Source organism: Bufo bufo, chromosome 4, assembly GCF_905171765.1.
Source record: "Bufo bufo chromosome 4, aBufBuf1.1, whole genome shotgun sequence".
NCBI lineage: Eukaryota > Metazoa > Chordata > Amphibia > Anura > Bufonidae > Bufo > Bufo bufo.
The window spans coordinates 565,057,653-565,081,612 of record NC_053392.1 but is presented as its reverse complement, the minus strand read 5'-3'; the positions used below and the strand labels follow the sequence as shown (position 1 = coordinate 565,081,612).

General features: G+C 45.2%; 1 protein-coding gene across 1 annotated transcript in view; it reads left to right on the top strand.

Moving 5' to 3' along the window:
* The window catches only part of PPP1R21 (protein phosphatase 1 regulatory subunit 21), an 89,019-nt gene that overhangs the window by 56,237 nt on the left and 8,822 nt on the right, over window positions 1-23,960 (top strand). Inside the window, exons 15-20 of the mRNA XM_040430303.1 lie at window positions 550-702; window positions 13,483-13,575; window positions 15,952-16,167; window positions 17,408-17,443; window positions 19,576-19,692; window positions 21,115-21,213. Coding sequence (XP_040286237.1) covers window positions 550-702; window positions 13,483-13,575; window positions 15,952-16,167; window positions 17,408-17,443; window positions 19,576-19,692; window positions 21,115-21,213 — 714 coding nt within the window. The remainder of the gene's footprint in view (window positions 1-549; window positions 703-13,482; window positions 13,576-15,951; window positions 16,168-17,407; window positions 17,444-19,575; window positions 19,693-21,114; window positions 21,214-23,960) is intronic.

Sequence of the window (23,960 nt, the reverse complement as noted above, 5' to 3'; positions counted from 1 at the left end):
TTAGGTTTTAGAGGAGGAAAATAAGAAAAAAATATATTTTTTATTACATCTCAGCTCAGACCCCAATTAGACGTCGGATCAGACCCCAGATCAGATCCCCAGTGTTAATTAGACCTCAGATCAGACAAAAAAATATAAAAAATCAACTCGCCTCTCCTGTTCTGGATGCCGCCTCTCCTGATTTCCAGCTCTCTTCCTGCCGCGCTGTGACAACCTGTGACGTCACCAGGGAGCAGTGAGTGTAAAGAACGCTGTACTCACCGCTTCCGGTCGTCTTGTACGAAAGCGCTCATTAATATTCGCCCTGTAAAGTTCACTGACCATTTCCCCTCACTTTTGGGCGCAAAAAGTTTCTTTTTAGGGCTAAGAATACACTATATTTGGTCTCCAGCTGTCTGAAGTTACTGATAGCAGGGGACAATGGGTTGTATTCCCCTGCACCGCACATACAGATATGTTCTGTACATTTAGTGCCCCCGTGTTAGTGTGTAACGTTTTGTCTTCTAAAAAGACCTGTTTTTTTTTACATTTCCTTCCCTTCTCAATTAGATTGCAACCTTTTTCACCAACAACCTGGACTACTTCATGACATCCCTAAGTTATGGACCAAAAGGAAGGCCGGGCTTCACCAATCCGCTCTCAGCCGAAATGATGCTTCAGTACAAGCAGAAAGCCACCCAGTACATGAAAGCTTTAAAGACGGTTGGTATACAAAGTGCAGTCTCTTCCCTCCACGTCTTTAACCCGCATTACTTCCTGATTAGAGAACAAATATTGTCTCTTCAAAAGCCGACATTGCGTTTCAGGCCGGTAGTGAGACATCCACCGCGGGTCATTAAATATTTAGATCTCCAGCAAAGCGGATACTGCTGACAATTTGTGCTGAACAAGTCTAGTCCGCAGCATTAATTTGTTTTCATGCCAGCAAAATGTCGGCTATAGAACCATTCTGAGCCTTGTGATATTTAAGGTTTTCATTATAATTGGGTAGTGTCAGCCGAGAGAGCCGCTTTTTACCTAGAAACCGTGCAGCCATAAATTGTCGGAATGAGCCGATTTTATTTTTAGGGCCCTTATCTTGGATAATATTTCTTCATCCTTCCCTATAACGATCAGGTTTTGAGCTCCATTTTTAAGTAGAGAATGAAACTATTTTAGAGATGACGGTAATTGCGCAGGAAGGAGGAGTTCAGTGTTGCGCTTAGTTTAAGTTTTTAAAGTGCTTGAAGCTTGGCTGTGGATGATAAGAGTGGCAGTTATGTAGTCCTTACGCGTTTTCGGAGCAGTTCCACCCATAAAATATTGATATGTGGTTGCCGTTAGCATCCTTGTGTGAGTATGTCATCAGGCTTTTTCTATTCCATGAGCGAAATCATCCTGAAATACATTTTTCACGGTCTGTAACAAGACACTACATTTAGACCTGTTCTGGGTAGGGCTTTCTCGGGTCCTGTGTGCCGAGTGGAGATTTTAGTTTCTTCCTACCACAGTAGGGGGTCATTTGTCAAGCTGAAGTACACCTAAATTAGGCATATTTCAGGAGCAGATTGCGGCGCAACTGTAAGGTGACTTCTCCCTGCGCACACCAGGTCTAAAAAAGTGGGCGGGAAAGGGGACGGGCCAGGGGGCCCTTCTCATTTACCATTTTGTATGCCTGTTTCAGACGTAGAAAAAGGTCTAAATGTAAGACCGTTCGGATGCCGGCGCCTCTTCATAACTTCGGCGATACACCGCCTTCAATGGGGCTTTATTTAGGCTACTTTCACACTAGAGTTTTACCTGATCTGGTAGGGATCATCAAGAACGCTTCCGTTTTTGATAAAACAACCATCTGCATCCGTTATGAATGGATCCATTTGTATTATCTTTAAAATAGCACGGACAGATCCGTCATGAACTCCATGGAAAGTCAATGGGGAACGCATCCGTTTTCTATTGTGTCTGAGAAAACGGACCCGTCCCCATTGACTGGCATTGTGGGTGATTCCTGATTTTGCTCCGCATCCCTTGACGGAAAGAAAACCACAGCATCCTGCGCTTTGCTCTCCGGTATGGGAACGCAACCAAACAGAACGGAATGCATTTTGGAGCACTCCGTTCTGTTCAGTTCTGTCCCCGTTGACAATGAATGGGGACAAAACAGAAGCTTTTTTTTTTTCTCTCCGGTATTGAGATCCTCTGCCGGATCTCAATACCGGAAAACTTAAATGCTCGTGTAAAAGTAGCCTAAGACCAGCGTCTAAAACGCCGGTCTTAATAAATGTGCCCCTGTGTTTTATAACTGATTGGTGGGATGATGCAGGTTAATTGGATGTGGGGGTTCATCTGCCAGGACCCCGTCCTACCTGGAGTACGTGTTCATTTTAGTCCCCGGAGGAATGCAGGCTATGGTTTCACTAAGTTGAATGGAGTTTGCCAAAATCTGTGTGCTCTTCACCAAAATAACAGTTGCGATGAATGAAACTGATTTTCAGTTGCAGAAATTTTTGCAAAAAATCTGCCGTGTGTGGATATGCCCGACTTCTCGAGTATGCCAGGGTATTCACCCCCTTGACTAATGTCTTCCTTTGTGAAACAAATGAGGCAGAAGTGTAGGGGACGTGTCCTCAGTAGTGCCACTGCCACAGTGTAGTGTGTGTGGCTGGGTAGATTGCCATTGGATTACAGAGCACTATAAGACTACCCGCGCACGGGTGCAGAATTCCACACCAAATGCAAACCAAAAACTGCATGTGTTACTTGCAATTTCCATTTCATCCACCATGACGGCCCACATTGAGATTGACCCTTGACCTCTGTAGGGGCAGGAACACATAGAGAGTTTAAGAACCCCCCACCCCTCCACCTCCTCAGTGCTTTCCTGCCCCTACAGGGGCCAACATGTGGAGAGTTCCTCCTTCATGGAGGATAAAGCAACCTTATTTTCTTTACAGGTTCTCCAGCTGGCCTCCCGCGGCAGGGGCTAAGGCTGGCCAGCTAGGAGCATCGAGGACCCTCGTCTTGGCTTATGCTGAGGCCTGCGGTCCTCCCCATAACTTCAGACTCCCTTCCCTCCTTGAGGAAGCAGTTGGAGGTGCCGGCTTCTCGGATCATCGCGCGCTGCGCTCGGCGTCCTTTCCTTCTGGAGGAGGGCCGAGTTCTAGCGTCTGGCAGGGGGAACAGGTGCGGCGCATGGAGCGTCTCTATGGGCGGGCCGGGCGACGCACGTACCTCTTAGTAGGCTGGTGCGGCGCAGGCCTATGCCATCATACAGGGCGCAGCTAGATGACGTCAGACGCCGGGAATTTTAAAAAGAGAAGACCGCGGTTCCTTTCGGCCCCTCGCCTGCTACACCGCGATGTCTGAGACACCTGCTCCCCGCCAGGAAGGTCCTGATCCTTCTGCCACCAGTACCGTGAGTCCCCTTCTGGGGGGTATATATTTCAGTTCTTTAATCTGAATTACTAATGCTGGGATATCTGGTTGCTTCCTTCTGCAGGGCAGCAAGGAGTTAAAAACAAAAACAAAACCCTTAAAATGCTGTGCTTGTTCCAAGCGTCTCCCTGAAAATTATAAAAAGAGGCTATGCAAACCTTGCACTACGGAAATTTGGAAGGAGGAGCAACCAGATATACTCTCGGAAATGAAATCTTTTATTTCAGACGAGATTAAGTCCTCTTTAGCCACCTTGTCTACCCCCTCCAGCAACCCCATCCCTTCTAAGAAACGCAAACTGTCCGTTATTTCCTCTTCTGAGGGCGAAGAGGTTGAAGTGGCCTCCGCCTCATCCAGACTATTTCCTAATGAGGAACCCTTGTCGGACGGGGAAATTCTAGAAGAAGATAAAAAATACTTTTTTTCGGCCGATGAGATGGAGGAGTTGCTACGTGCGGTCAGGTCCACTATGGGCATTGAAGATACTCCTAGGCCCCGTACAGTGCAGGATGAGATGTTTGGGGGTCTCAGATCTGAGTCCTCTATTGTTTTCCCCATTAATGAAAATATAAAAGAAATGATATTGGAGGAGTGGTCAGATCCAGAAAAGAGGCTTGGCGTTCCCAAAGAATTCAGGAATAGGCTCTGCTTTGACCCGGCTGAAAGCAAGATATACAACCAGACGCCTAAGGTCGATCTACAGGTGGCCAAAGTAGTAAAAAAGACCGCCCTACCCTTTGAGGATTCCTCTCAGCTAGGCGATCCTATGGATAGAAAGGCAGATGGCCTCCTAAAAAAATCCTGGGAGTCAGCTATGTTTGGGGTAAAAACTAATATTGCTGCTACCTCCGTCGCCAGAGCAATGTATATATGGCTAGGAGAGTTGGACGAACATCTAAAAAATAAGACTCCAAGAGAAGAGATCAGGGACTCTCTCCCCCTTCTCCGCTCCGCCACAGCTTTTTTGGCCGATGCGTCTGCAGAGTCCATCCGGTTTTCCGCCAAGGATGCCGCTCTCTCTAATGCAGCCCGACGGGCTTTATGGATGAAGGCCTGGTCAGGAGACAAGGCATCCAAGGCCAAGCTTTGTTCTATCCCCTTTTCAGGGGAATTTGTCTTCGGCCCCACTCTGGATAAAATCCTAGAGGGAGCAGCAGACAAGAAGAAGGGTTTTCCAGAGGACAAAGAACCAAAAAAGAAGCCCTTTCGTCAGTACCAACCCCAGCAGAGATCCTACAGGGGGAAAGGGAAGTCTGGCCGATGGAGCTATCCCAAAGGAGGGAGAGGAAGAGGCTTCATCCTCAATCCCCAGAATAGGCAAAATAAACAGCAATGACGCCAGGGTCGGGGGGCGACTGATGGGTTTTCTATCCTCCTGGAGTCAGGTAACTTCAAATCCCTGGGTGCTAAATGTAATCTCTCACGGTTACAGGATAGAGTTCACATCAGTCCCCCCGAGAAGATTCTGCATCACACCTCAGAACAGATCAGATCTTCTAAAAATCTGGCAGGGCGTCCAGGACCTCTTAGAGCTAGGGGTAGTTCAAAAGGTTCCTATCTCAGAGGAAAGGAGAGGTTTTTATTCCAGTCTTTTTTTAGTAAAAAAACCAGACCAATCCTTTCGCACGATAATAAACCTAAAACCCCTAAACAGGTCTATTCTATACAGGAGGTTCAGGATGGAGACCATCCCATCCACAATCCCTCTGATTCCAAAAGGGGCGTTCATGTCGTCAATCGATCTAAAGGACGCTTACTACCATGTCCCCATCCATCATCTTTTCCAAAAATATCTAAGATTCGCTCTAAGAGGACCAGACAGGTCTATCCATCACTTCCAATATGTCGCCCTCCCTTTCGGTATTTTCTCGGCCCCCAGGGTCTTCACAAAAGTCGTGGTAGAGATGGTGGCCTACCTTCGTCAGGAAGGAATCACAATCATTCCATATCTCGACGACTTTTTAATTCTGGGCAAGACAGAATCCGAGAACCGTTTTGCAACCCAAAGATTCTCGGAATTCTTAAAAAACCTTGGCTGGATTATAAATACAAAAAAATCCACCCTAACCCCATCCATGAGAATAAAGTTCCTGGGTGTGGAACTAGATTCGTCCCTGTTGATGACCTTCCTCCCTCAGGACAAGGCTACTGCACTGACAGTGAAGATCAGAACATTCCAGAGGGCTCGCAATTGCTCCATCAGAAAGGCCATGAGTCTCCTGGGAAGCCTAACCGCCTGCATTCCCTCAGTGGCATGGTGCCAAAGCCACACAAGAGTAATCCAAAATTGGATCTTAACTATCTGGGACGGAAGACAAGTAAGTCTAGACAGGATTTTTCGGATCCCTCAGGCGTAAAAACAGACTTGGATTGGTGGAAAGTAAAAAGACGACTGCTAGGAGGCCTTCAGTGGCGGAACCATCCCGCCGTACAAGTAATCACGGACGCAAGCCTCGGAGGCTGGGGAGCAAAGATAGGAGATCATCTTCTACAGGGTACCTGGCCTGCCGAGATAAAACACAGATCCTCCAACTACCGAGAACTATACGCAGTCCTGGAGGCATTATTAAAGGGAGAGTGTCTTCTAAAAGGGCGACACCTAAGAATAATGTCAGACAATACCACAACGGTGGCTTATCTGCGTCACCAAGGAGGGACAAGGTCCCGGCCTCTTGGAGAGATAGCAAAAAGAATTTTCTCCTGGGCAGAAGAGAACGCTTTATCTCTGTCCGCCATCCACCTAAGCAGCGAAAACGTAGTAGCAGATTTTCTGAGCAGAGAGACAGTAGATCCAGGAGAATGGTCTCTGAACAGGAATATCTTCCAGAAGATCGCAGAAAGATGGGGCTGTCCAGAGGTAGACTTATTCGCCTCCAGAAGAAATGCGCAGGTAAAATGTTTCTGCTCCCTAAACCCAGGAGACAGTCCATGGGCAATCGATGCCCTGTCAATACAATGGAAATGGAAACTAGCCTACGCCTTTCCCCCAATACCACTAATACCGCGGGTCATCCAGAAGCTCCTGGAGGAACCAACTACTCTCATCCTGATAGCCCCTCTATGGCCAAAGAGAAGTTGGTACTCCACTCTAAAACAGCTATCGCTGGAAGATCCGTGGGAGATTCCCTTCCAGAGGGATATTCTAGTCCAGGGCCCTCTTCTTCATCCAGACCCAGGTATATTCAGACTGTCAGCCTGGATCCTGAGAGCGAGACATTAAGAAGCAGAGGACTTTCGGAGAAGGTGATACTTACTCTGAGGGCGAGTAGAAAAAAGGTGACCTCCTCCATCTACCTTAAGATCTGGAAGAAATACTGTTCCTGGTTAGGAGTTGAGCACCCAGACACCACCTCTCCTCCCATCAACAGAATTTTGGACTTTCTACAGTGCGGCCTTGAGTTAGGCCTGAGACCTAGTACTCTGAAGGTCCAAATTTCTGCCCTCAGCTCCTTCTATGACTGCAGCCTGGCCAACCATAGATGGATCAGGAGGTTCTTCAGAGCAGTTTCTAGATTGAGACCCTCTCTGAGATCCAGAGCTCCGACTTGGGATCTTAACATCGTCCTGGAGGGCCTAACAAAACCTCCATTTGTACCATTATCTGAGATCTCTTTAAAGCACCTTTCTCTAAAAACTGCATTTCTGATCGCTATCACCTCAGCCAGACGCATTGGAGAGATCCAGGCCTTTTCTTGTAAAGAGCCCTACCTCCAGATTAGCAAAGATTATATCCGTCTAACTCTCGACCCAGGTTTTCTCCCTAAGGTAGTCTCCCCTTTCCATCTAGAGCAGGAGATCTTCCTACCCTCTATCCCTAGGTCCGAACATACAGGGTCTAGAGATAGGTTACATCTCCTGGATGTTAGGGACATAGTTATCCATTACCTGGATTCTACCAGAGATTTCAGGGTGGATAACAACCTTCTTATTCAGTTTTCAGGAAAAAATAAAGGAAAGAAGTTAGCCAGGTCTTCCATAGCCAGATGGATCAAATCCACTATTGAATGCTGCTACAAGATCCAGAACAAACCCAGTCCTGGTAATATTAAAGCCCATTCTACTAGGGCCACTGCCTCTTCTTGGGCCGAGAAAGGAGGGGTCTCGCTGGACCAGATCTGTAAAGCCGCAACCTGGTCTAGCACTAATACTTTTGTAAGACACTATCGTCTTAATCTTCCGGATGCGAATGAAGCTCTTTTCGGCCGGAAGATTTTACAGGCGATATCCCCACCCATTTAGTTATCTGATATGTCTCAATGTGGGCCGTCATGGTGGATGAAATGGAAAAACCGCAATTAGACTTACCGGTAATTCCGTTTCCTTGAATCCACCATGACGGCCCATACTATTCCCCTTCCCAAAAAAAAAAAAAAAAAAAAAAAGTTTTTTTGTATATAAGTTGCATATACATGCAGATGATTATTTAAGAGTTTAAGGGTATGAATCAATATCCTTTTACTTTTTGTTCCACCTTTCGGGTAATTGTAAAGCACTGAGGAGGTGGAGGGGTGGGGGGTTCTTAAACTCTCTATGTGTTCCTGCCCCTACAGAGGTCAAGGGTCAATCTCAATGTGGGCCGTCATGGTGGATTCAAGGAAACGGAATTACCGGTAAGTCTAATTGCGGTTTTTTTGCTGTTGTTTTGCGGCAAATCTCACCTTTGCATTGCAAATAGTGAAATCCGCAAAACAAAACGCACAGTTGCGGATTTCTAAATCCGTTTCCGCACTGAAAAAAATGCAAAGTGTACATGGGACTTGTGTAATCTCATTCACTTTGCTGTTACTGTATTACGTAGCGCACATTTGCCCACAGATGTTGCTGCTGGGACTGTAGATCTCGCACACTCGTAGGTTGCCGAAGCTGGTGTCCCAGCTGGTCCCATGAATTGGAGATAAATCTGGTGAACGGAGAAGCCATGGAAGTTGTGTAATCTGCCGGAGACATTCCTTGGAAACCCTTGCTGTGTGAGCGAGCGAGCGAGCATGATCCTGCTGAAGAATGCCAGTTGGAAGTCCTGCCATAAGAGGAACACATGTGGATGCAGCATGTCCTGCACCTATTGCTGAGCTGTTATTGTCCCTTGTATCACTACTAGAGGTGACCAAATGTCATATGAGATGGCTCCCCAGATCATCCCACTAGAAGTTGGGGCTCCACAGCAAAGGTAGGACTGAAGCGCTCATCACAAGTCTTCATTCTAATCCCTGACCGTTGAGAACCAGGATTTGTTGCTCAAGGTGGGTTTCTCATTCATGACACCACTGTGGTGGCTGGCTGTCAATGGCAGGACACTTAATGGGGGCCGTGGCAACAAATTCCCTTCTGCTGAGTGCCTGGAAATGGTCTGTGCAGAAACAGAGGGGCCACCTGTGTCTGGATTGTGTGCTTGATCCTCTATACTGGTAGTCTGGGCTGTCCGGAGCCTGTTCGCTGTGTTCGTGACCTCACGTAACCACTGCTCCCAACATCTCCTAACAGCTAGGTCAGAACAGCTTAGATGGTGGGCATTTTGTCAAAACAACCACCCTGCTTCTCAAAGTATGTCAGCTGGGTAAAGTGTCATTGAGTGTGTAGTAGAGTCGTGTCTAGCAGTCAACGGTCGCTCACCATGAGGTACACGATCCCAGTGGAGGAAGCACTTTTACCCTCTCTTGTGGCAAGACCCAGCGTCTAATCAGACCACCCCTGTAATCGTTCACATAGATGCCCAAGGCATTACTACATACCGAGTTTTGTATCAGTTCTACATGTCTGGGTGCATGATTTTTTTTGTCAATCAGTGTAATAATCAAAATGGGAAAAGCATTTTGCCAGCAGGATGAATCCTGTTATACCAGACACAATGCCTGGTAAGGTTAATCCTGCTGATGAAATGGTTGCGACGTTCCCTAGAAAAAGACTGTTATTCTTTATGCAAATAAGGGCTTCAGTGCACGGAGGGGCGGAGCCTAGCCCTTTGGTGCACCTCAGCTCCCATTTTCCAGTGCTAAACCTTAAGTGCATAGTAGCCTTGATTTGCATAAAGAATAAAATTATTATTATTTTTTTTCTTTCTTTCTCGGGAACGCCATAGGTATTATTTAACCAGCAGGATCAACTCGACCAGGCAGAATTCCTGGTGTAATAGGGGTGACCCTGATGACAGATGGCCTTTAAATGCTGGTTGTTTCTGTTTACATAAAGGGATGTGTAAAGCATCCATTTAAGCGATGCGCATATGGATACGGTTGGCAAGAAACTATTCGGCACATTATAGGACCAGTACGACCAGCATGAACCATTAGCAGAAGACGGAATGGATCCATAATGTGGTTTACACCTCATGCAGCAGAAGTCCGCTTTGGTGAAACTGTGCCCACTGTAGCCTTTTTATTTGTTTTTAACTGAAACTGGAGCCTGATGTGATGCAGCCAATCCCTCCATTCATAGATGTCCTGCATACCAGTGCACAGACCAGATCGTCCAGGGAAAAGCTGCATATTCAGCCTTAGGGCTCCTGCACAGGACCGTATGTATTTTGCAGTCCACAATGTAGACAAAAATAGGACGTTCTATTTTTTTGCGAAACGTACTTGCGGACATGTGGAAATTGAATTTCCTTTATTTTTTTTTGCGGACCCAAACGGACACGGAAAGAAAATACGGTCCCGCTAGCACACTCAGGTCCTGGGCAGCGGCTCTCATGACCCTAACCCTTCTCCCTCAGCGTCAGCTGGGTACCTTTTAGGGCTCATTCACACACACTTTTTTCAGCTTTTTAAATTAAAAAAGAAACTAAATGTCATGCCTTTTTCACAAGCATTTCTGAGACTTGTTTTTTTATTTTTTTTGTGTGCGGCCTTCGTATAGAGAAGCCTATGGATACAATTCAATATGCAGAATATAGTGCATTTCGGGGGAAAAATGCATAAAATACCTCAAACCAAAGCGCTTTGTACGTAGTGCATTTTATATTTCAATGTAATGTCTCATTTAATGTAACTGCAGCATTTTTTGGCCCAAAAGCCCCCATAAAATAAACGCCTTTTGTAAAAGCAATCCAAAGTAAAAAAATAAATAAAAAAAAAACGGTTTTGCGGTCTGTCACTGAGATGCTATTTTCCTGGCCTTTGGTCTGCAGGCTGCCGCCTGATTTCTTGCATTAGCCAGCAGATGTCCGCGCCTAACTGACTGTAAGTGGCCACTAAATGTACAAAGGGAGACTAAAGATTAAAGGACCGGTTGCAGGCTTCCTTTCTGTGTCCGCAGTCTTGTCGTACCTTAGCGTCTTACCTGATCCCTTAGCTCATTTATTTTCCTGGTTTTATGGCGCGTTGTTTCCAGCCTCCTTCCCTGTTGCGCGGTAGTCTGTATTATTCTGTAAGCTAGAGTGCTAGCCGGGCTCGTTATGTCTATTTCCAATTAACTCCACTGTAAATTCACTGACTGGAAATCCTGTCGCATCCAGATGCCGCTCACCGTCTCCCCCCTCCACTTCCCTGACATTAGGCGGGTGTTATATGCCGAGCCGTAATGTGGTTATCCCTGATGTACACTGCCACCTCCGTCCTCCACGTGTCACCTCATCTGTCACTTGCAGATGATTAACGGGACATGTTTCTATAATTTCGGGTTCCTAAGAATATCTGGTTTCCCTGCGACGCTCCCGATCGACACGTTTTCTCTTTCATTTACCAGTATTGCCCCCGTATGTGTTCCCCCAGAAGTATTGTATTCCTGCTTCTAATTGGTTACGGGTTTGTCACTTAGATTACACTTATGCCCTATCAGTTTGAGGGGTTATGCCATGATCGATGTAAAAAAAAAAGATTTTTCACCGCTCCAATTGCTGGCAGCTCAGGGGATATGTCCTTTCTGCTGCCGCTCTCTCCCTGTAACTACCACAGCTTCTAACAGAACATATGGCCGGTGGCAGCTGAAGATTTAAACTAAGTATTTTGTGGAACGGAACAGCTGGCCCCTAATAGAACAGTCCTATCCTTGTCCGTAATGCGGACAATAATAGAACAGGTTCCATTTTCTTGTGGAACGGACATACGGAAATGGACACGGAGTAACTTCAGTTTTTTTTGCGGACCCGTTGAAATGAATGGTTCCGCATACGGTCCACAAAAAAACAAAAAAACGGACGCGGAACGAAAATATGTTCTTGTGCATGAGCCATAAGGATGTATTAGACCAGCAGATGTGGCTGATGATTGTCGGGAGGGAAGCGTTTCTTCCTGGCAATCGCCTGCTCATCAGCGGAGGAGACCACTGCTATTACATGCAGCGATCTCCTCCACAGTACGTGGAGTAACAATCGCTAATGCCATCGCTCGTCCCCAAACAGAATTATTGTTTGTCAGCAGTAGACCGTGATTAGACGGCGCGATCTGCCGCCAGCGAGCGATGATTTTTCAGCACTTGCTCATTGATCGGGTAATCGGCAGCACACAGGCAGATCTTCGCTAGCGAGTGTTCCTATGGACGCTTGTTAGCGATGATCAGCCCGACTATCTGCAGGTGTAATACAGGCCTGAGTGACGCTGTACAGATACATTTTATTGAATAACTCACTGACTGTGCAAAATTTTTAATTATATGAAATTACAAAAATATTACTTTCCAGGTGCTGGTTTGAAAAATGTAGAATATGTTTTGTGACGCAATCCCTTTAAAGAGCTCACGTCAGTTTTAGTAAACACTCGGGCACCTATAGACTGTGCCTTTCCTCTGGTATTTCTATTTTTTTCTCATTGACAACCCCTGTAAAAGTGGTGAAGGCAAAGAGATGCGGACATTACTTCATTAAAGGAACAGTAAATGTAGAAAATTCACCCCGAAAAATTAAAAATCCAAGCACTTTCTTATTTCAAGGGTTTGTGCCACAAAACATATTCTACATTTTTCAAACCATCACCTCGATCTGAATACTTTGATAGTTGCATGTCATTAAAAAATTTGGTATAGCAACAATAAAACACCCCAACTTTATATCATGCATTAGGCGTATTTAACACCAACTAGGATGTTCAGAATGGGCAGAGCCGCGTCCACGGCATGCCCGCGATGTGGGCAATTGGAAGCAGGCTTTCGACATATGATGTGGAGCTGCAATCCGATAGCTACGTTTTGGAAGGAAGTCACTGATTTTCTTTCCTCTTTGTTGCCGGCGCGGGTGGATTGCATCCCTGCTGGGGAGATTGAACGAAGAAAATTGGGATCACTACATGACTGTATTCCTGAGGGAAGCACTGTTCATGGCTAGGAAATGCATTGCTCTGAGATGGTATAGTCCCAATACACCAATTCTGAATATGTGGAAGTCACAAATCAACCAGATCTTACCATATGTAACACTAGTATTCAAACACCGTAATAAGCCGAGTCTGGGGTCTCTGGTGTGAGTCGCCACACGCTGTGTACGCAACCTCGAGATGCGACAGGCCCTACTGTCGGCTCGCGGTAACTTGGGTCAGATGGACTAGAGGGGTGGTCTGATCATACAACTTGTTGCCACGCTAGACAGGGAAATAAGGGGTTGGAGGAAATGCATTGGCTGATTGGCATTAATGGCCAAATGTTTATGTATTTATGACGGAACAAAAAGAAATTGAGAAAATGGAAATGACATAAGTTCACACTGTATTTGACATTGAGAGTGTTTGCTATCATTGTTAATTTCACTTTTGTCGATAACATTTTTTAAAATTTGGTATAGCCACCGAGCTATTCAATAAAATGCTGGTTTGTTCTCGTTTCCTTGTTTTTTTTGTCCATCTCACTGAGCTGGTCGAGTGTGCTCAGTTTAAGGCTCCATTTACACATCCGCAATTCCACTCCGCATTTTGCGGAACGGAATTGCGGACCCATTCATTTCTATGGGGCCGCACAATGGGTGCAGGGTGTCTGACCCCACCGATCAGATATTGATGGCTTATCCTGAGGACCGGCTGTTATAAAAATCCTGGACAACCTCTTTAACGTTTAGATATGGATTCTTTGGGAACCTACAGGAGGCCAAAATAAGATCCGAAAGTGGAGCTGCTGCTGTTGTCCTGATGGTCCTGTCTTCTCTTCCAGCCTTGCCCAGACTCCGTGCCTTATGAGGAGGCGTTGGTGAATCGCAGAGTGCTCCTGAGCTCTACAGAGAGCAGAGAAGGCCTCGCACAGCAGGTACGTCCAGATCCGTGCTAAAGCTTGATGTCCAGCGATCCTATCACTGGATGTAGGTGGTGGAGTACATGATCACATCGTTATTGGAATACCTCTTCATCTAAGAGTACAACATAAGGCCGTATTCACACATTGCAATCATATAGCTTTACATTGCCTCAACCAATTTAACCTCAATTTCAGGAAAAATTACAGCAAAAAATGCTATTATGAATACAACCTTATTGTGGTAGTCCTTACTTTTAATGGCAGGATAGTGATCTTGCCAGTGTGACTGCCCCAGTACACACAGGAGAACATACAGTCTGATATATGCAAGCCTGATCCCACAGAGGGGTGAGAGCCACAGCTCATGCTAGACCTTTAGCCAAGAGCCATGCTGCCAGGGTCTCTTCATGGTCAAATAATCATGTAATCATCAAGCAAACTTTAGGTCCTCATCAAGCAATCTGTCGCCATAATCGTAGACTGTTATCCATAGTAATACATGAGTAGTACTGCAGGTAAGTTCATGTCACTATTTTTAATTTTCCTACAGACTCAAAGTTGCTCTGAAATATACAGTAAGGACTGCTGAGCAATGGCAGCATAATGGAGAGGACTTCTGGGCACATGCGCTGCAGTCCTGACGGTGTATTTCAGTGCAGCCAGCATTACATGCTGACAGCAAGGGAACAGTAGGAAAATAAAAAGTAGACTCTATCTGTAGTACTACTCATGAGTTACTGAAGATACTTACGCAAGATCATGGTGACATATTCCCTTTAAGGTGGCCCTACATAGGATATAACAGCTGAACTTGATTTTCTGAATTTAGGGGACCATACACCTTAGGTAGCTGATTTCTGAACACTTGCAAACTGGTTTTGGCCAAGTATGCATGTGTTCTCGACGGGGAAAGAAGAATAAGCTGCTGACAGACACCTCTGATGGAAGATTATCTGGCTTTAGAACAAAAGATCTGGGGAATAGGGGAGTCGAAACCCCCCTTCCCCCCATACACATTAGAGGGTCAGCTCTTAGTCGAATGACAAAAATACATGGTCTCAAAAGGCAGGAAATGCTCAACCCCAGATGTATTTGTGCATTTATGCTCGGGGGAGCATATCCTGCGCTTGTGGTCTGTTGCTTAGGGCGATCCCCAGCAAAAAAGGCATACAGTGGAGGCTGCCCGCAGCTGACCACAAGTGCCACAGAGACGTCCTACACCAGATGGTAAAATGTGTGGATGTGGAATGATAAATGGAATAACTAGTTATAAGAATAGGTGCAATACTGTGGTGGATGCAAACAGTAACATCTGACTAAACCCTCACACTGATGTTAAAAATTAGACTTTAGCCAGTATATCCTTATATTAAGGACATACCTGAGCCCGCGCACGACGCCAAGGTTTCTCAAGTGGCACGGGACCTAACGCTAAACCTACCTGTACCGTATGGGTAGTAACAGGAGCCAGTGGGCAAATTACTACAGCGTAAGGTCCGACTCGCAGCAAAAGGGCTTAGGTATGTCCTTAATATAAGGATATACTGGCTAAAGTCTCATTTTTAACATCTGTGTGAGGGTTTAGTCAGATGTTACTGTTTGCCTCCACAGTAGTGCACCTATTCTTGTAACTATCTTAGTCTAATGCGCCAAAGTTATTTCAGTAGAAGTACCAGACCGTGATCTGTGTTTCCAGTGACAATGATCAGCCTCGCTCTCATGCTTTAAATTGTCAGCATACTGCCTGGTAGGGCTCATCATGCTGATTAAATTGATACCTCTCTTCTGTCTGTATACTAAACATCTCCAGAGATATTGCATTTATATTCATATACAAATGAGCAGGTTGGAACACCAGGGGGTAGGTCTGAATCCTCTGAGCACTGCTTTGCACACTCCCTCTTGCTGTGTCCTAGCACGTATAGTACATATCATATACACTACATACTGTAGCTCCAACTTGCATACAGACAAAAGAAAGGTATCATTTGAATCAGCATTATCAACCCTACTAGGCAGTATGTCTGATTTAGTAGGGTTGATCTGGAGACTGACATTTTCCTATGGTCCAGGTCTGAGACTGGAACATTGATGTGGGTTATACCTGTTGCTAAATATGGTTGAAGGATCACTAAAACTGTTGCTTGCCACTTTCTGGGGGGAATGAGAGGCCTTCTTCTATTCAGGACATGCTAGAGCTAGATCAAAAAGACCAAGCATCGCCCCTTGTATAGTCACACTGGTCGTACATGTAGGAGCGTTGCTGGCCAAGGGATTATTTGGCCAGTTCTTTTCTGAATGTGCATGTGAATATCCATGAATATGGGGGGCAGGTTGACCTCTCCTGCTTTCTGCCACTTGGTCTACACCACTGTGATGTCTCTGTAGGTGCAGCATAGTCTTGAGAAGATGAGCAAACTAGAGCAAGAGAAGGAGCACTGGATGCTGGAGGCGCAGCTGTCTAAGATCAAGCTAGAGAAGGAGGCCCAACGGATATCGGACATAGTGAAGAATGTGAACAAAGGACAGCTGGCTGACCCTGCACAGGAAAATGCCTTGTTACACGTGACAGACAATGCTGTTGAAACAAAAACTACAAGTTTGGTAAGAAATAGTCTGCTCTTATACATTCTGCAGGTGACAGTGGGGTAGATATACTGTCTAACTGCGAACTTAAAGTAGTTAATTCTAAAAGTCCCAGACCCCCCCCCCCACCGTGGTCTGGGCCTGTGGTGGTATACCTTATACTTACCTGTTCCCCGGCACCTGCATCTCTCCGGATCCCTGCACGGCCTCCGCTGTATCTCCCCATCACGCGGAACAAAACATCCAGCGACGGGCGGGAGCAGCCAATAGCAGGCCGTGCCATTTTAAATTGGAATCCGAAGTGGGTTTTTGGTACCCAGGTACCAGCCAGTACCAAAGCCCACTTGAGATTTCTATTTTAAACTGTAGTAAGTCACCGAAGTCTCAAGCGACTTCGGCCGATACAAACCTTGCCTACACGGAGCCAGTACATTTTAATACTGTACAGAAACAGCATTAAAAACTACGTTTTTGAACGAATAGAGCTTGATTCGCTCAGGCCTAGTCTTTTATTGCAGATCAGACCTAGTTACTTGAAAGAGAATGAGTTGTAATGCCAGGCCCAACCCCTGGACAAGGGTGGCACTGTTTATAGGAAAAATACAGACTTTTTTTTTTTTTCCCCTAATGCTCAAGAATGTGTATATGGCCTCATGCGCACTGTATCCATTTTGTGGTCTGCACTAGGACATGTTCCATCTTTTATTTTTTTTGTGGGGCCACAGAACAGACATATAGATGCGGACAGCACAACATGTGCGGTCTCATAGGAATAACTGGATCCGCATCTGATCCGCAAAACATGCGGATTGGATGCAGACCAAAAATACGGTCGTGTGCATGAGGCCTAAATCTCATATCTGCAAAATACATATGTGGTCCATGTGCCGTCCGCATTTTTTTGCAGATTCATTGACTTCAATGGGTCCATGGCCCACATTTTGTGGACATATTCTGTCTTTTTGTAGAATAGACAAACAGATGCGGAAAGTACCTGGCTGATCTGTCTGCTTTCCGCATCCATATGTTTGTTCCGCAAAAACACAGAAGGTGTCCTTTTATTTGGCAGAAAAATGCGGATCACGGACCTGTTGATCAGTGGGTCTGCAAAAAACACGCATGCAACATGTATGTATCTGTATTTTTACGTTAGGCCTTAAGGTGGCAATCCAGATTTTACCTGCTTCAGTTTATTTTTTTATATTTTAATTCAATGGTTTGAAAACTGTAATAAATCTCTTTTTCTCTTTCTTTATAGATTGGCATGTTAACCATGAGTAGCGATAATCTGCAGGTACGGAGCATGACTTTACTTCTGTCTAAACTCTCTGGAACTCTTTCTCGCATCACGTTAGAGCCTTCCATCAGATGTGTGTGTCGGGAGGCCAAAGGCTGCTTTCACATGAGCAAGTTCAACGCATTGAACTCGCAGCATGTGTATGCGGCAGCTCCCGTCCTGACCTCCCCAGCACTGACTGGGTCGCAAGGCATTATATGGATTTATGATGCTATGTGACCCTTACAGTTCTGGATTGTATTGGATGGCACTGACATAATGCTGTCAGTGTTAGGCCTCATGCACACGACCGTTGTTGTGTTCCGTTCCCCAAAATGGGGTTCCGTTGTTCCGTGATCTGTTTCCGTTTTTGTTTCCGTGTGTCTTCCTTTATTTTTGGAGAATCACCAAACATGAAGGAAAGTAAAAAAGTCAAGTTTGCTTTGCAAATGATAGGAAAAACCGCACGCGAATGACAATCTTGTGTGCCTCCGCGAACCGTTATCCGCGAAAAAAATAGGACAGGTCCTATTTTTTTGACGGACTGAAACCACGGATCACGGACGCAGATGACAAACGGTGCTTTAGCCGAGTTTTCAACGGACCCATTGAAAGTCAATAGGTCTGCAGAAAATCACGGAAAACGGAACAACGGACACGGAACACAACAACGGTCGTGTGCATGAGGCCTTATACAATACATACCAGAGCATCATAAATCGATATAATGCCTTTGCGACCCCATCAGTCCTGGGAGGTCAGGACGGGAGCTGCCGCAGACACATGCTGCGAGTTCAATGCGTTGAACTTGCTCGTATAAAAGCGACCAAATGGAGCAGTATGGATACATGCTGACATATACAGCAATTGTAGGGCTCAAATGCAGTGTGAACATAACCCAAGTGATCTGTTCACTGCTGCCATTAAAGGGGTTGTTCCCATCTGAGACATTTATGGCATATCAATAGGATATAACATATATGTCTGATTTACATTCCATTCACCACAATTACTTGGTTATTTTTGGAATTCGAAATTCCGTGGCAATGAGTGGAGAGTGTGCCATCTCCTTTCATTTTGTCTGGTTTTTTTTTATATTTGAATTCCTCATAAAATAACAGTTATTTAGCATCTTTTTTTTTAACTCTGCATTGTGTCATTCCACTGTTATTCCTTCTGGAAATCTAGGAATAAATACCCAACTGGTTGTTACCCTGTTGTCAAAGACACACACACTCTGACATAATTTGATCAATCCAGTGTGATGGTCTCAGACAGTGTAGGGACACACCTTATTGTCTAGGGCAATGGTAACACCCATTTGTAAATTTTATTCATATGTTTCCAGCAGGAATAACAGAGAAATGGCACAATGAAGAGTTCTAACAAGGGTACATTCACACGACCTTATAAATGGATCCGCATCCGTTTTGCAATTTTGCGGAACAGGTGCCAACCCATTCATTTCAATGGGGCTGCAAAAGATGCGGACCGCACACCTTGTGCGGTCCGCATCCGTTGTTCCGTTCCGTGGCCCCACAAAAAATACGGAGCATGTCCTATTCTTGTCTGCGCTTGCAGACAAGAATGGGCATTCTCTATGAAGCGCCGGCCATGTGCGGTCCGCAAATTGCGGAAAGCACACGGCCGGTATCCGTGTTTTGCGGATCCGCAATTTGCGGACCTCAAAACACTTACGGTCGTGTGAATGCACCCTAAAAGTCACTCCAATGTTGTTGCAGATTTGTTATGTCATGAGGAGTTAACAGGTCCTCTTTACAGTACCTGCACACTGATCATTCCTAGAGGTTAAATGGGTTATGCCTTGATTGACGCAAAAAATTAAAATCAGACATCATATAGTACATGCGAGGTACAGGGCTGGTTCTAGCTTTTTTAGAAAGGTATTGTCATGTACTATATGATGTCTGATTTTAATTTGTCACATCAATCATGGCATAACCCCTTTAAGTAGCTTCTTTCCTAGATACTTGCACACACTGTGTTTCTCCGTGCGGCACTCATTACGGGCGAGCTGGCTGCTCTCGCCATTGGTGGATGCCAGCAGGAGGTGACTGACAGTTTAGATGTTGATCAGCTCCGAGACCGACTGGTCATTCTCAAAATAATTCCCTTATTGTAATGGACAGGTTCCAGATCATGACTCGAGGGAAGGTCTGATAAAGAGCCATTACATGACAAGAATAGCAGAGCTTACCACGCAGCTGCAGCTGGCAGACAGCAAGTCCGTTCATTTCCATGCTGAGGTACGTCTGGGTTCTTGGAGTTGTCGGTGCTGAAATTCTCCTGTGTATAGCACGATCACTGCCGGCAGGAAGCCGGGGAAAGATTTGGAGGAAGAATTTCTCATTATTTCATAAGGAAATCAGCATGTAATGACCAGGTCTGGAGATTCTGCGCCATGTCTCCGTGATGCTACTTGCTGCTCATATGCTGAAGAATAATATATTTATGTTAGGCTACATTCACACGACTGTCTGCAAATTGCGGATCCAGCCGTGCGCGTTCTGCATTTTGCGGACCGCACTTGGCCGGCGCTATATAGAAAATGCCTATTTTTGTCCACGATTACAGACAAGAATAGGACATGCTCTATATTTTTGCGGGGCCGCGTAACGGAGCTACGGAGGCGGACAGCACACGGTGTGCTGTCCGCATCTTTTGCGGCCCTATTGAAATGAATAGGTCCGCACCCGTTCTGCAAAATTGCGGAACTGATGCGGGCCTGTTCATACGCTCGTGTGCATGTACCCTTAATTGCAGTTACCAAACATAGATCACAATGAACTGATAAAGTGCATTATTTTAAATATTCTGTTAAATGGTGACCAACCCTGCACACTTAAAAAAAAAAAAAAAAAATCTGTCTGTTCTCCTGACATGTCCGTTTTAGTAAATACTTTCCTTCCATATAGTATAACGTTTCTGGAGCATCGTTACTTATAATTCTGTGTCTTGTTGCTCCTCGGTTACCCCTCCTGGAAAATTTGATGACTCGGTGTTACCATGCCCTTTTGCTAATGGGCTGTGTCCCAGCATACACTGTCTAATGGGGGCTGACATGTCAGAGCGATGCCAGATGGTGAGGGTGGCTGCCCGACACAGGCCACTTTTTCCACTGTTAGCAAAATTGTGCGGTCCTTGGCTGCGGGTGGGTGAGGCTTGCTGTGTGCAGCCATCTGCACTGTCCGGTCTCGCCCTCAGACTGTGTAAGGGCATGCTCCAATGACTAGTGCAGTGGTATTCATACACTTCCCTGAGGAATAACAGAGGAACAGCACAGTAGAGAGTCTTCTCTTTGAGGAGTACAGTTTTTACTAGAACGGACATGTCTGGAGACATAACGCCGTCGCCTCCTACAACATACTGTGATTTCAGCAGTTTGACATAGGACTGCAGGTCAGTTTGTTGTATAGAAGGCGAGTAGTCAAGTTCCATGAAATAATAAAATGATAAATTCAGCTCTGCTACATCTGTATGTAAAACAGCTGGTGGATAACTAACGCGTTCCTGGTCACTACAGACTAAAACAGTCTTACCATAAAGCAAGTGAGGGGTTTTGGGGTAGTAACAGCATCATGCTGTGCGCAGTCCTATCCCCTTCCTAGGAATACTATGACCGTCCATTCCAGCCTTGCTATATCATTCATGTCTTTGTTTTTTTTCAGTGCCGTGCTCTCGCTAAGAGATTAGCATTGGCAGAAAAATCCAATCAGAGCTTAACAGAAGAAACCAAATCGGCCAGTCTGAGCATCAGCAGATTGCAGGTAAGGTCGGCCAGCTGGCAGGTCACTTCTCGCACTCGTCCATTGATCTCTCACATTGAACGTCCTGGGGGAAAGCGGTTATTCGATAAATACAAAGGCCTCCGGCATGCCCCATATCCCCCATGGTATGAGGCGTAGAACGTCCGGAGATAGATGAAGACACACTTTTACTGCTATTTGTAGGTATACAGTCTTTATGTTCCGCACTTTAGCCTTCTGTATAAAATTAGCACAAATTGAATGAATGATAGGTTACAACCACAAAAATATATTTTAATCTGCTCAGCTCTTCTTGCAGATCATCATGGGGGGGAATTTTTTAGGACTGGTATTTCTTAAATCAGTCTTCATTAAAAAGAAAAAAAAAAATGTCAAAGCACTGACAAGATTTGGGTACGTTTTTGGGAGGTTTTTGCGCTGGAAACAGAAATCTACAAGGAGCAGTCGTAGATTTCTCTTGTATGTAAGTATTGTTAAAGGGACTGTGCAGTGTCAGGATACCGATGACCTATCCCGCACTGTCAGGATAGTGATGACCTATTCCGCAGTGTCGGGATACCGATGACCTATTCCGCAGTGTCGGGATACCGATGACCTATCCCGCAGTGTCAGGATACTGATGACCTATCCCGCAGTGTCAGGATACCGATGACCTATCCCGCAGTGTCAGGATACCGATGACCTATCCCGCAGTGTCAGGATACCGATGACCTATCCCGCAGTGTCAGGATACCGATGACCTATCCCGCAGTGTCAGGATACTGATGACCTATCCCGCACTGTCAGGATACTGATGACCTATTCCGTAGTGTCGGGATACCGATGACCTATTCCGCAGTGTCGGGATACCGATGACCTATTCCGCAGTGTCAGGATACCGATGACCTATTCCGCAGTGTCGGGATACCGATGACCTATTCCGCAGTGTCGGGTTACCGATGACCTATCCCGCAGTGACCAGTAAGGCCCCGAAACAGCTCTCTATGGATGGATATTTGGATTATCTTTTTTCCCTTGTCATGTTCCAAGGCTTGTTAAAAAGTCATAGAAGCCACTTCCAGAAGGTGGAGTTCCCTGGGAGATACTTTTTTCCCATGGAGCATTGCCAATAAGTCTCCTTATGATGGAGCACTGCTAGAAAATCCCCATGTACAGTTGGTCTCTTTAAGGAACGCCAGCACCCTACCTAAGTTCACAAAACAAGAAGAATTATTCTTCAACCAAGTGTCATTGTCTTGGAGACAAGAACATCATTGATTATTTATCTGATCAATAAGAGAAATGAAGGAGCCTTTCTGTGGCAGTATTATTCATCCAGAAGAGAGAAATATTGAGCAGATCGCACACAAGTGAATTAGGATTGAACCGTTTTGCTGCTTGGCATGCAGAACAGTGTCTCTACAGGTTGTCTATGGAAAATATCAGTACCTTTTCTAAATACATTAATGAAGACTTTATTTGCTCCCTAAAAATGAATTTAAATAACTTTCTAAATAGTCTTTATTAAGAATTGCATTTTACTGTTGTGGAGTCTGTGTGATGCCTTCACACAGGCTGAACTCTAGGACAGGAAAGTATACATGGGAGAGTGTCTATCATGGGCTATGTAACAGTATACTGTACAGTGAGAAGAGACCACCCATGGCAGGTCCTGCAGGGGCAGTGTGAAATGACATACCCCTCAGTGTCTGTCAGTACAAGTGAGAGGAGATACATCATGAGCTGTAGAGGGATAAATCAGTCTAGGAAAGAAACTGCAGATTCATGAGAGCTAGTGAAGACAGCACCATCCTGGACAGACCGATCAAACATGTATTACTGGAAGGGACAGGTTGCAAACTGTATATCTTGTCTTTCATAGGACCAGTTGTGCCTTTTTCCGTGTTGTCACAAATCTAATAAGATCTCAGTTTTACCCGGCACCCCCGCCGACCAGCTGTTTGAGGAGACGGCACGTGCAGTGTGCGCGAGTAGGAAGAGAGAAGGGAGACAGTACGTGTGCACAGCATGCGCTGACTCCTCAAACAGCTGATCTGTGGGGGTGCCTGGTGTCAGACCCCCGCTGAACCAATATTGAGGACCTATTCTGAGAATAGGTCATCAATATGAAAAAGCCCGGAGAAGTTCTTTAACTGCTGAAACAGGATATAGCGGCTGACATTTTATTCTTTGTATGATGATGCTTTAACCCTTTCATGACCTGGGCCTGCAAAGGCTTTAAAGGGCAGTACGGTGGCTCAGTGGTTAGCACTGTTGCCTTGCAGAGCTGGGGTCCTGAGTTTTGGGCTACCAAAATAATTTTTGCGATGATTTTTTATTGATGTGTTTTTAGCTTTTTTTTTTATAGGTTTAATTTGAGAAAAATTGGAGTTCTTTTATTATTTTTTCTAACTATAGCTTTTTATTTTTTAAATATGCAAACGGACACAAAAATAAATTATTGCAATGGGTTCCCTAATTTGTGTCGATCCTTTTGATAAATAATAAGTATAGTTTTGCATTAACGGTGTGACTATGGCAACGGTTTTGGTTGGCTTGGGTGTTTTTTTTTTTTAAACTTTTTTTTACATTTTTTATTCTATTGCTTTCTTATTTTCTAATTTATTTTTGTCACATAATGTCCCCCCAAGACACTTTATTTTATTTTTTTGGCGCTATTTTCCCTGTAACTGGGACATCCACAGCAGCTCCAGTTACAGTGGAAAACCTCTTCCCCCATGGGGGCATGGCAGGCTGCTGGAGCTGAT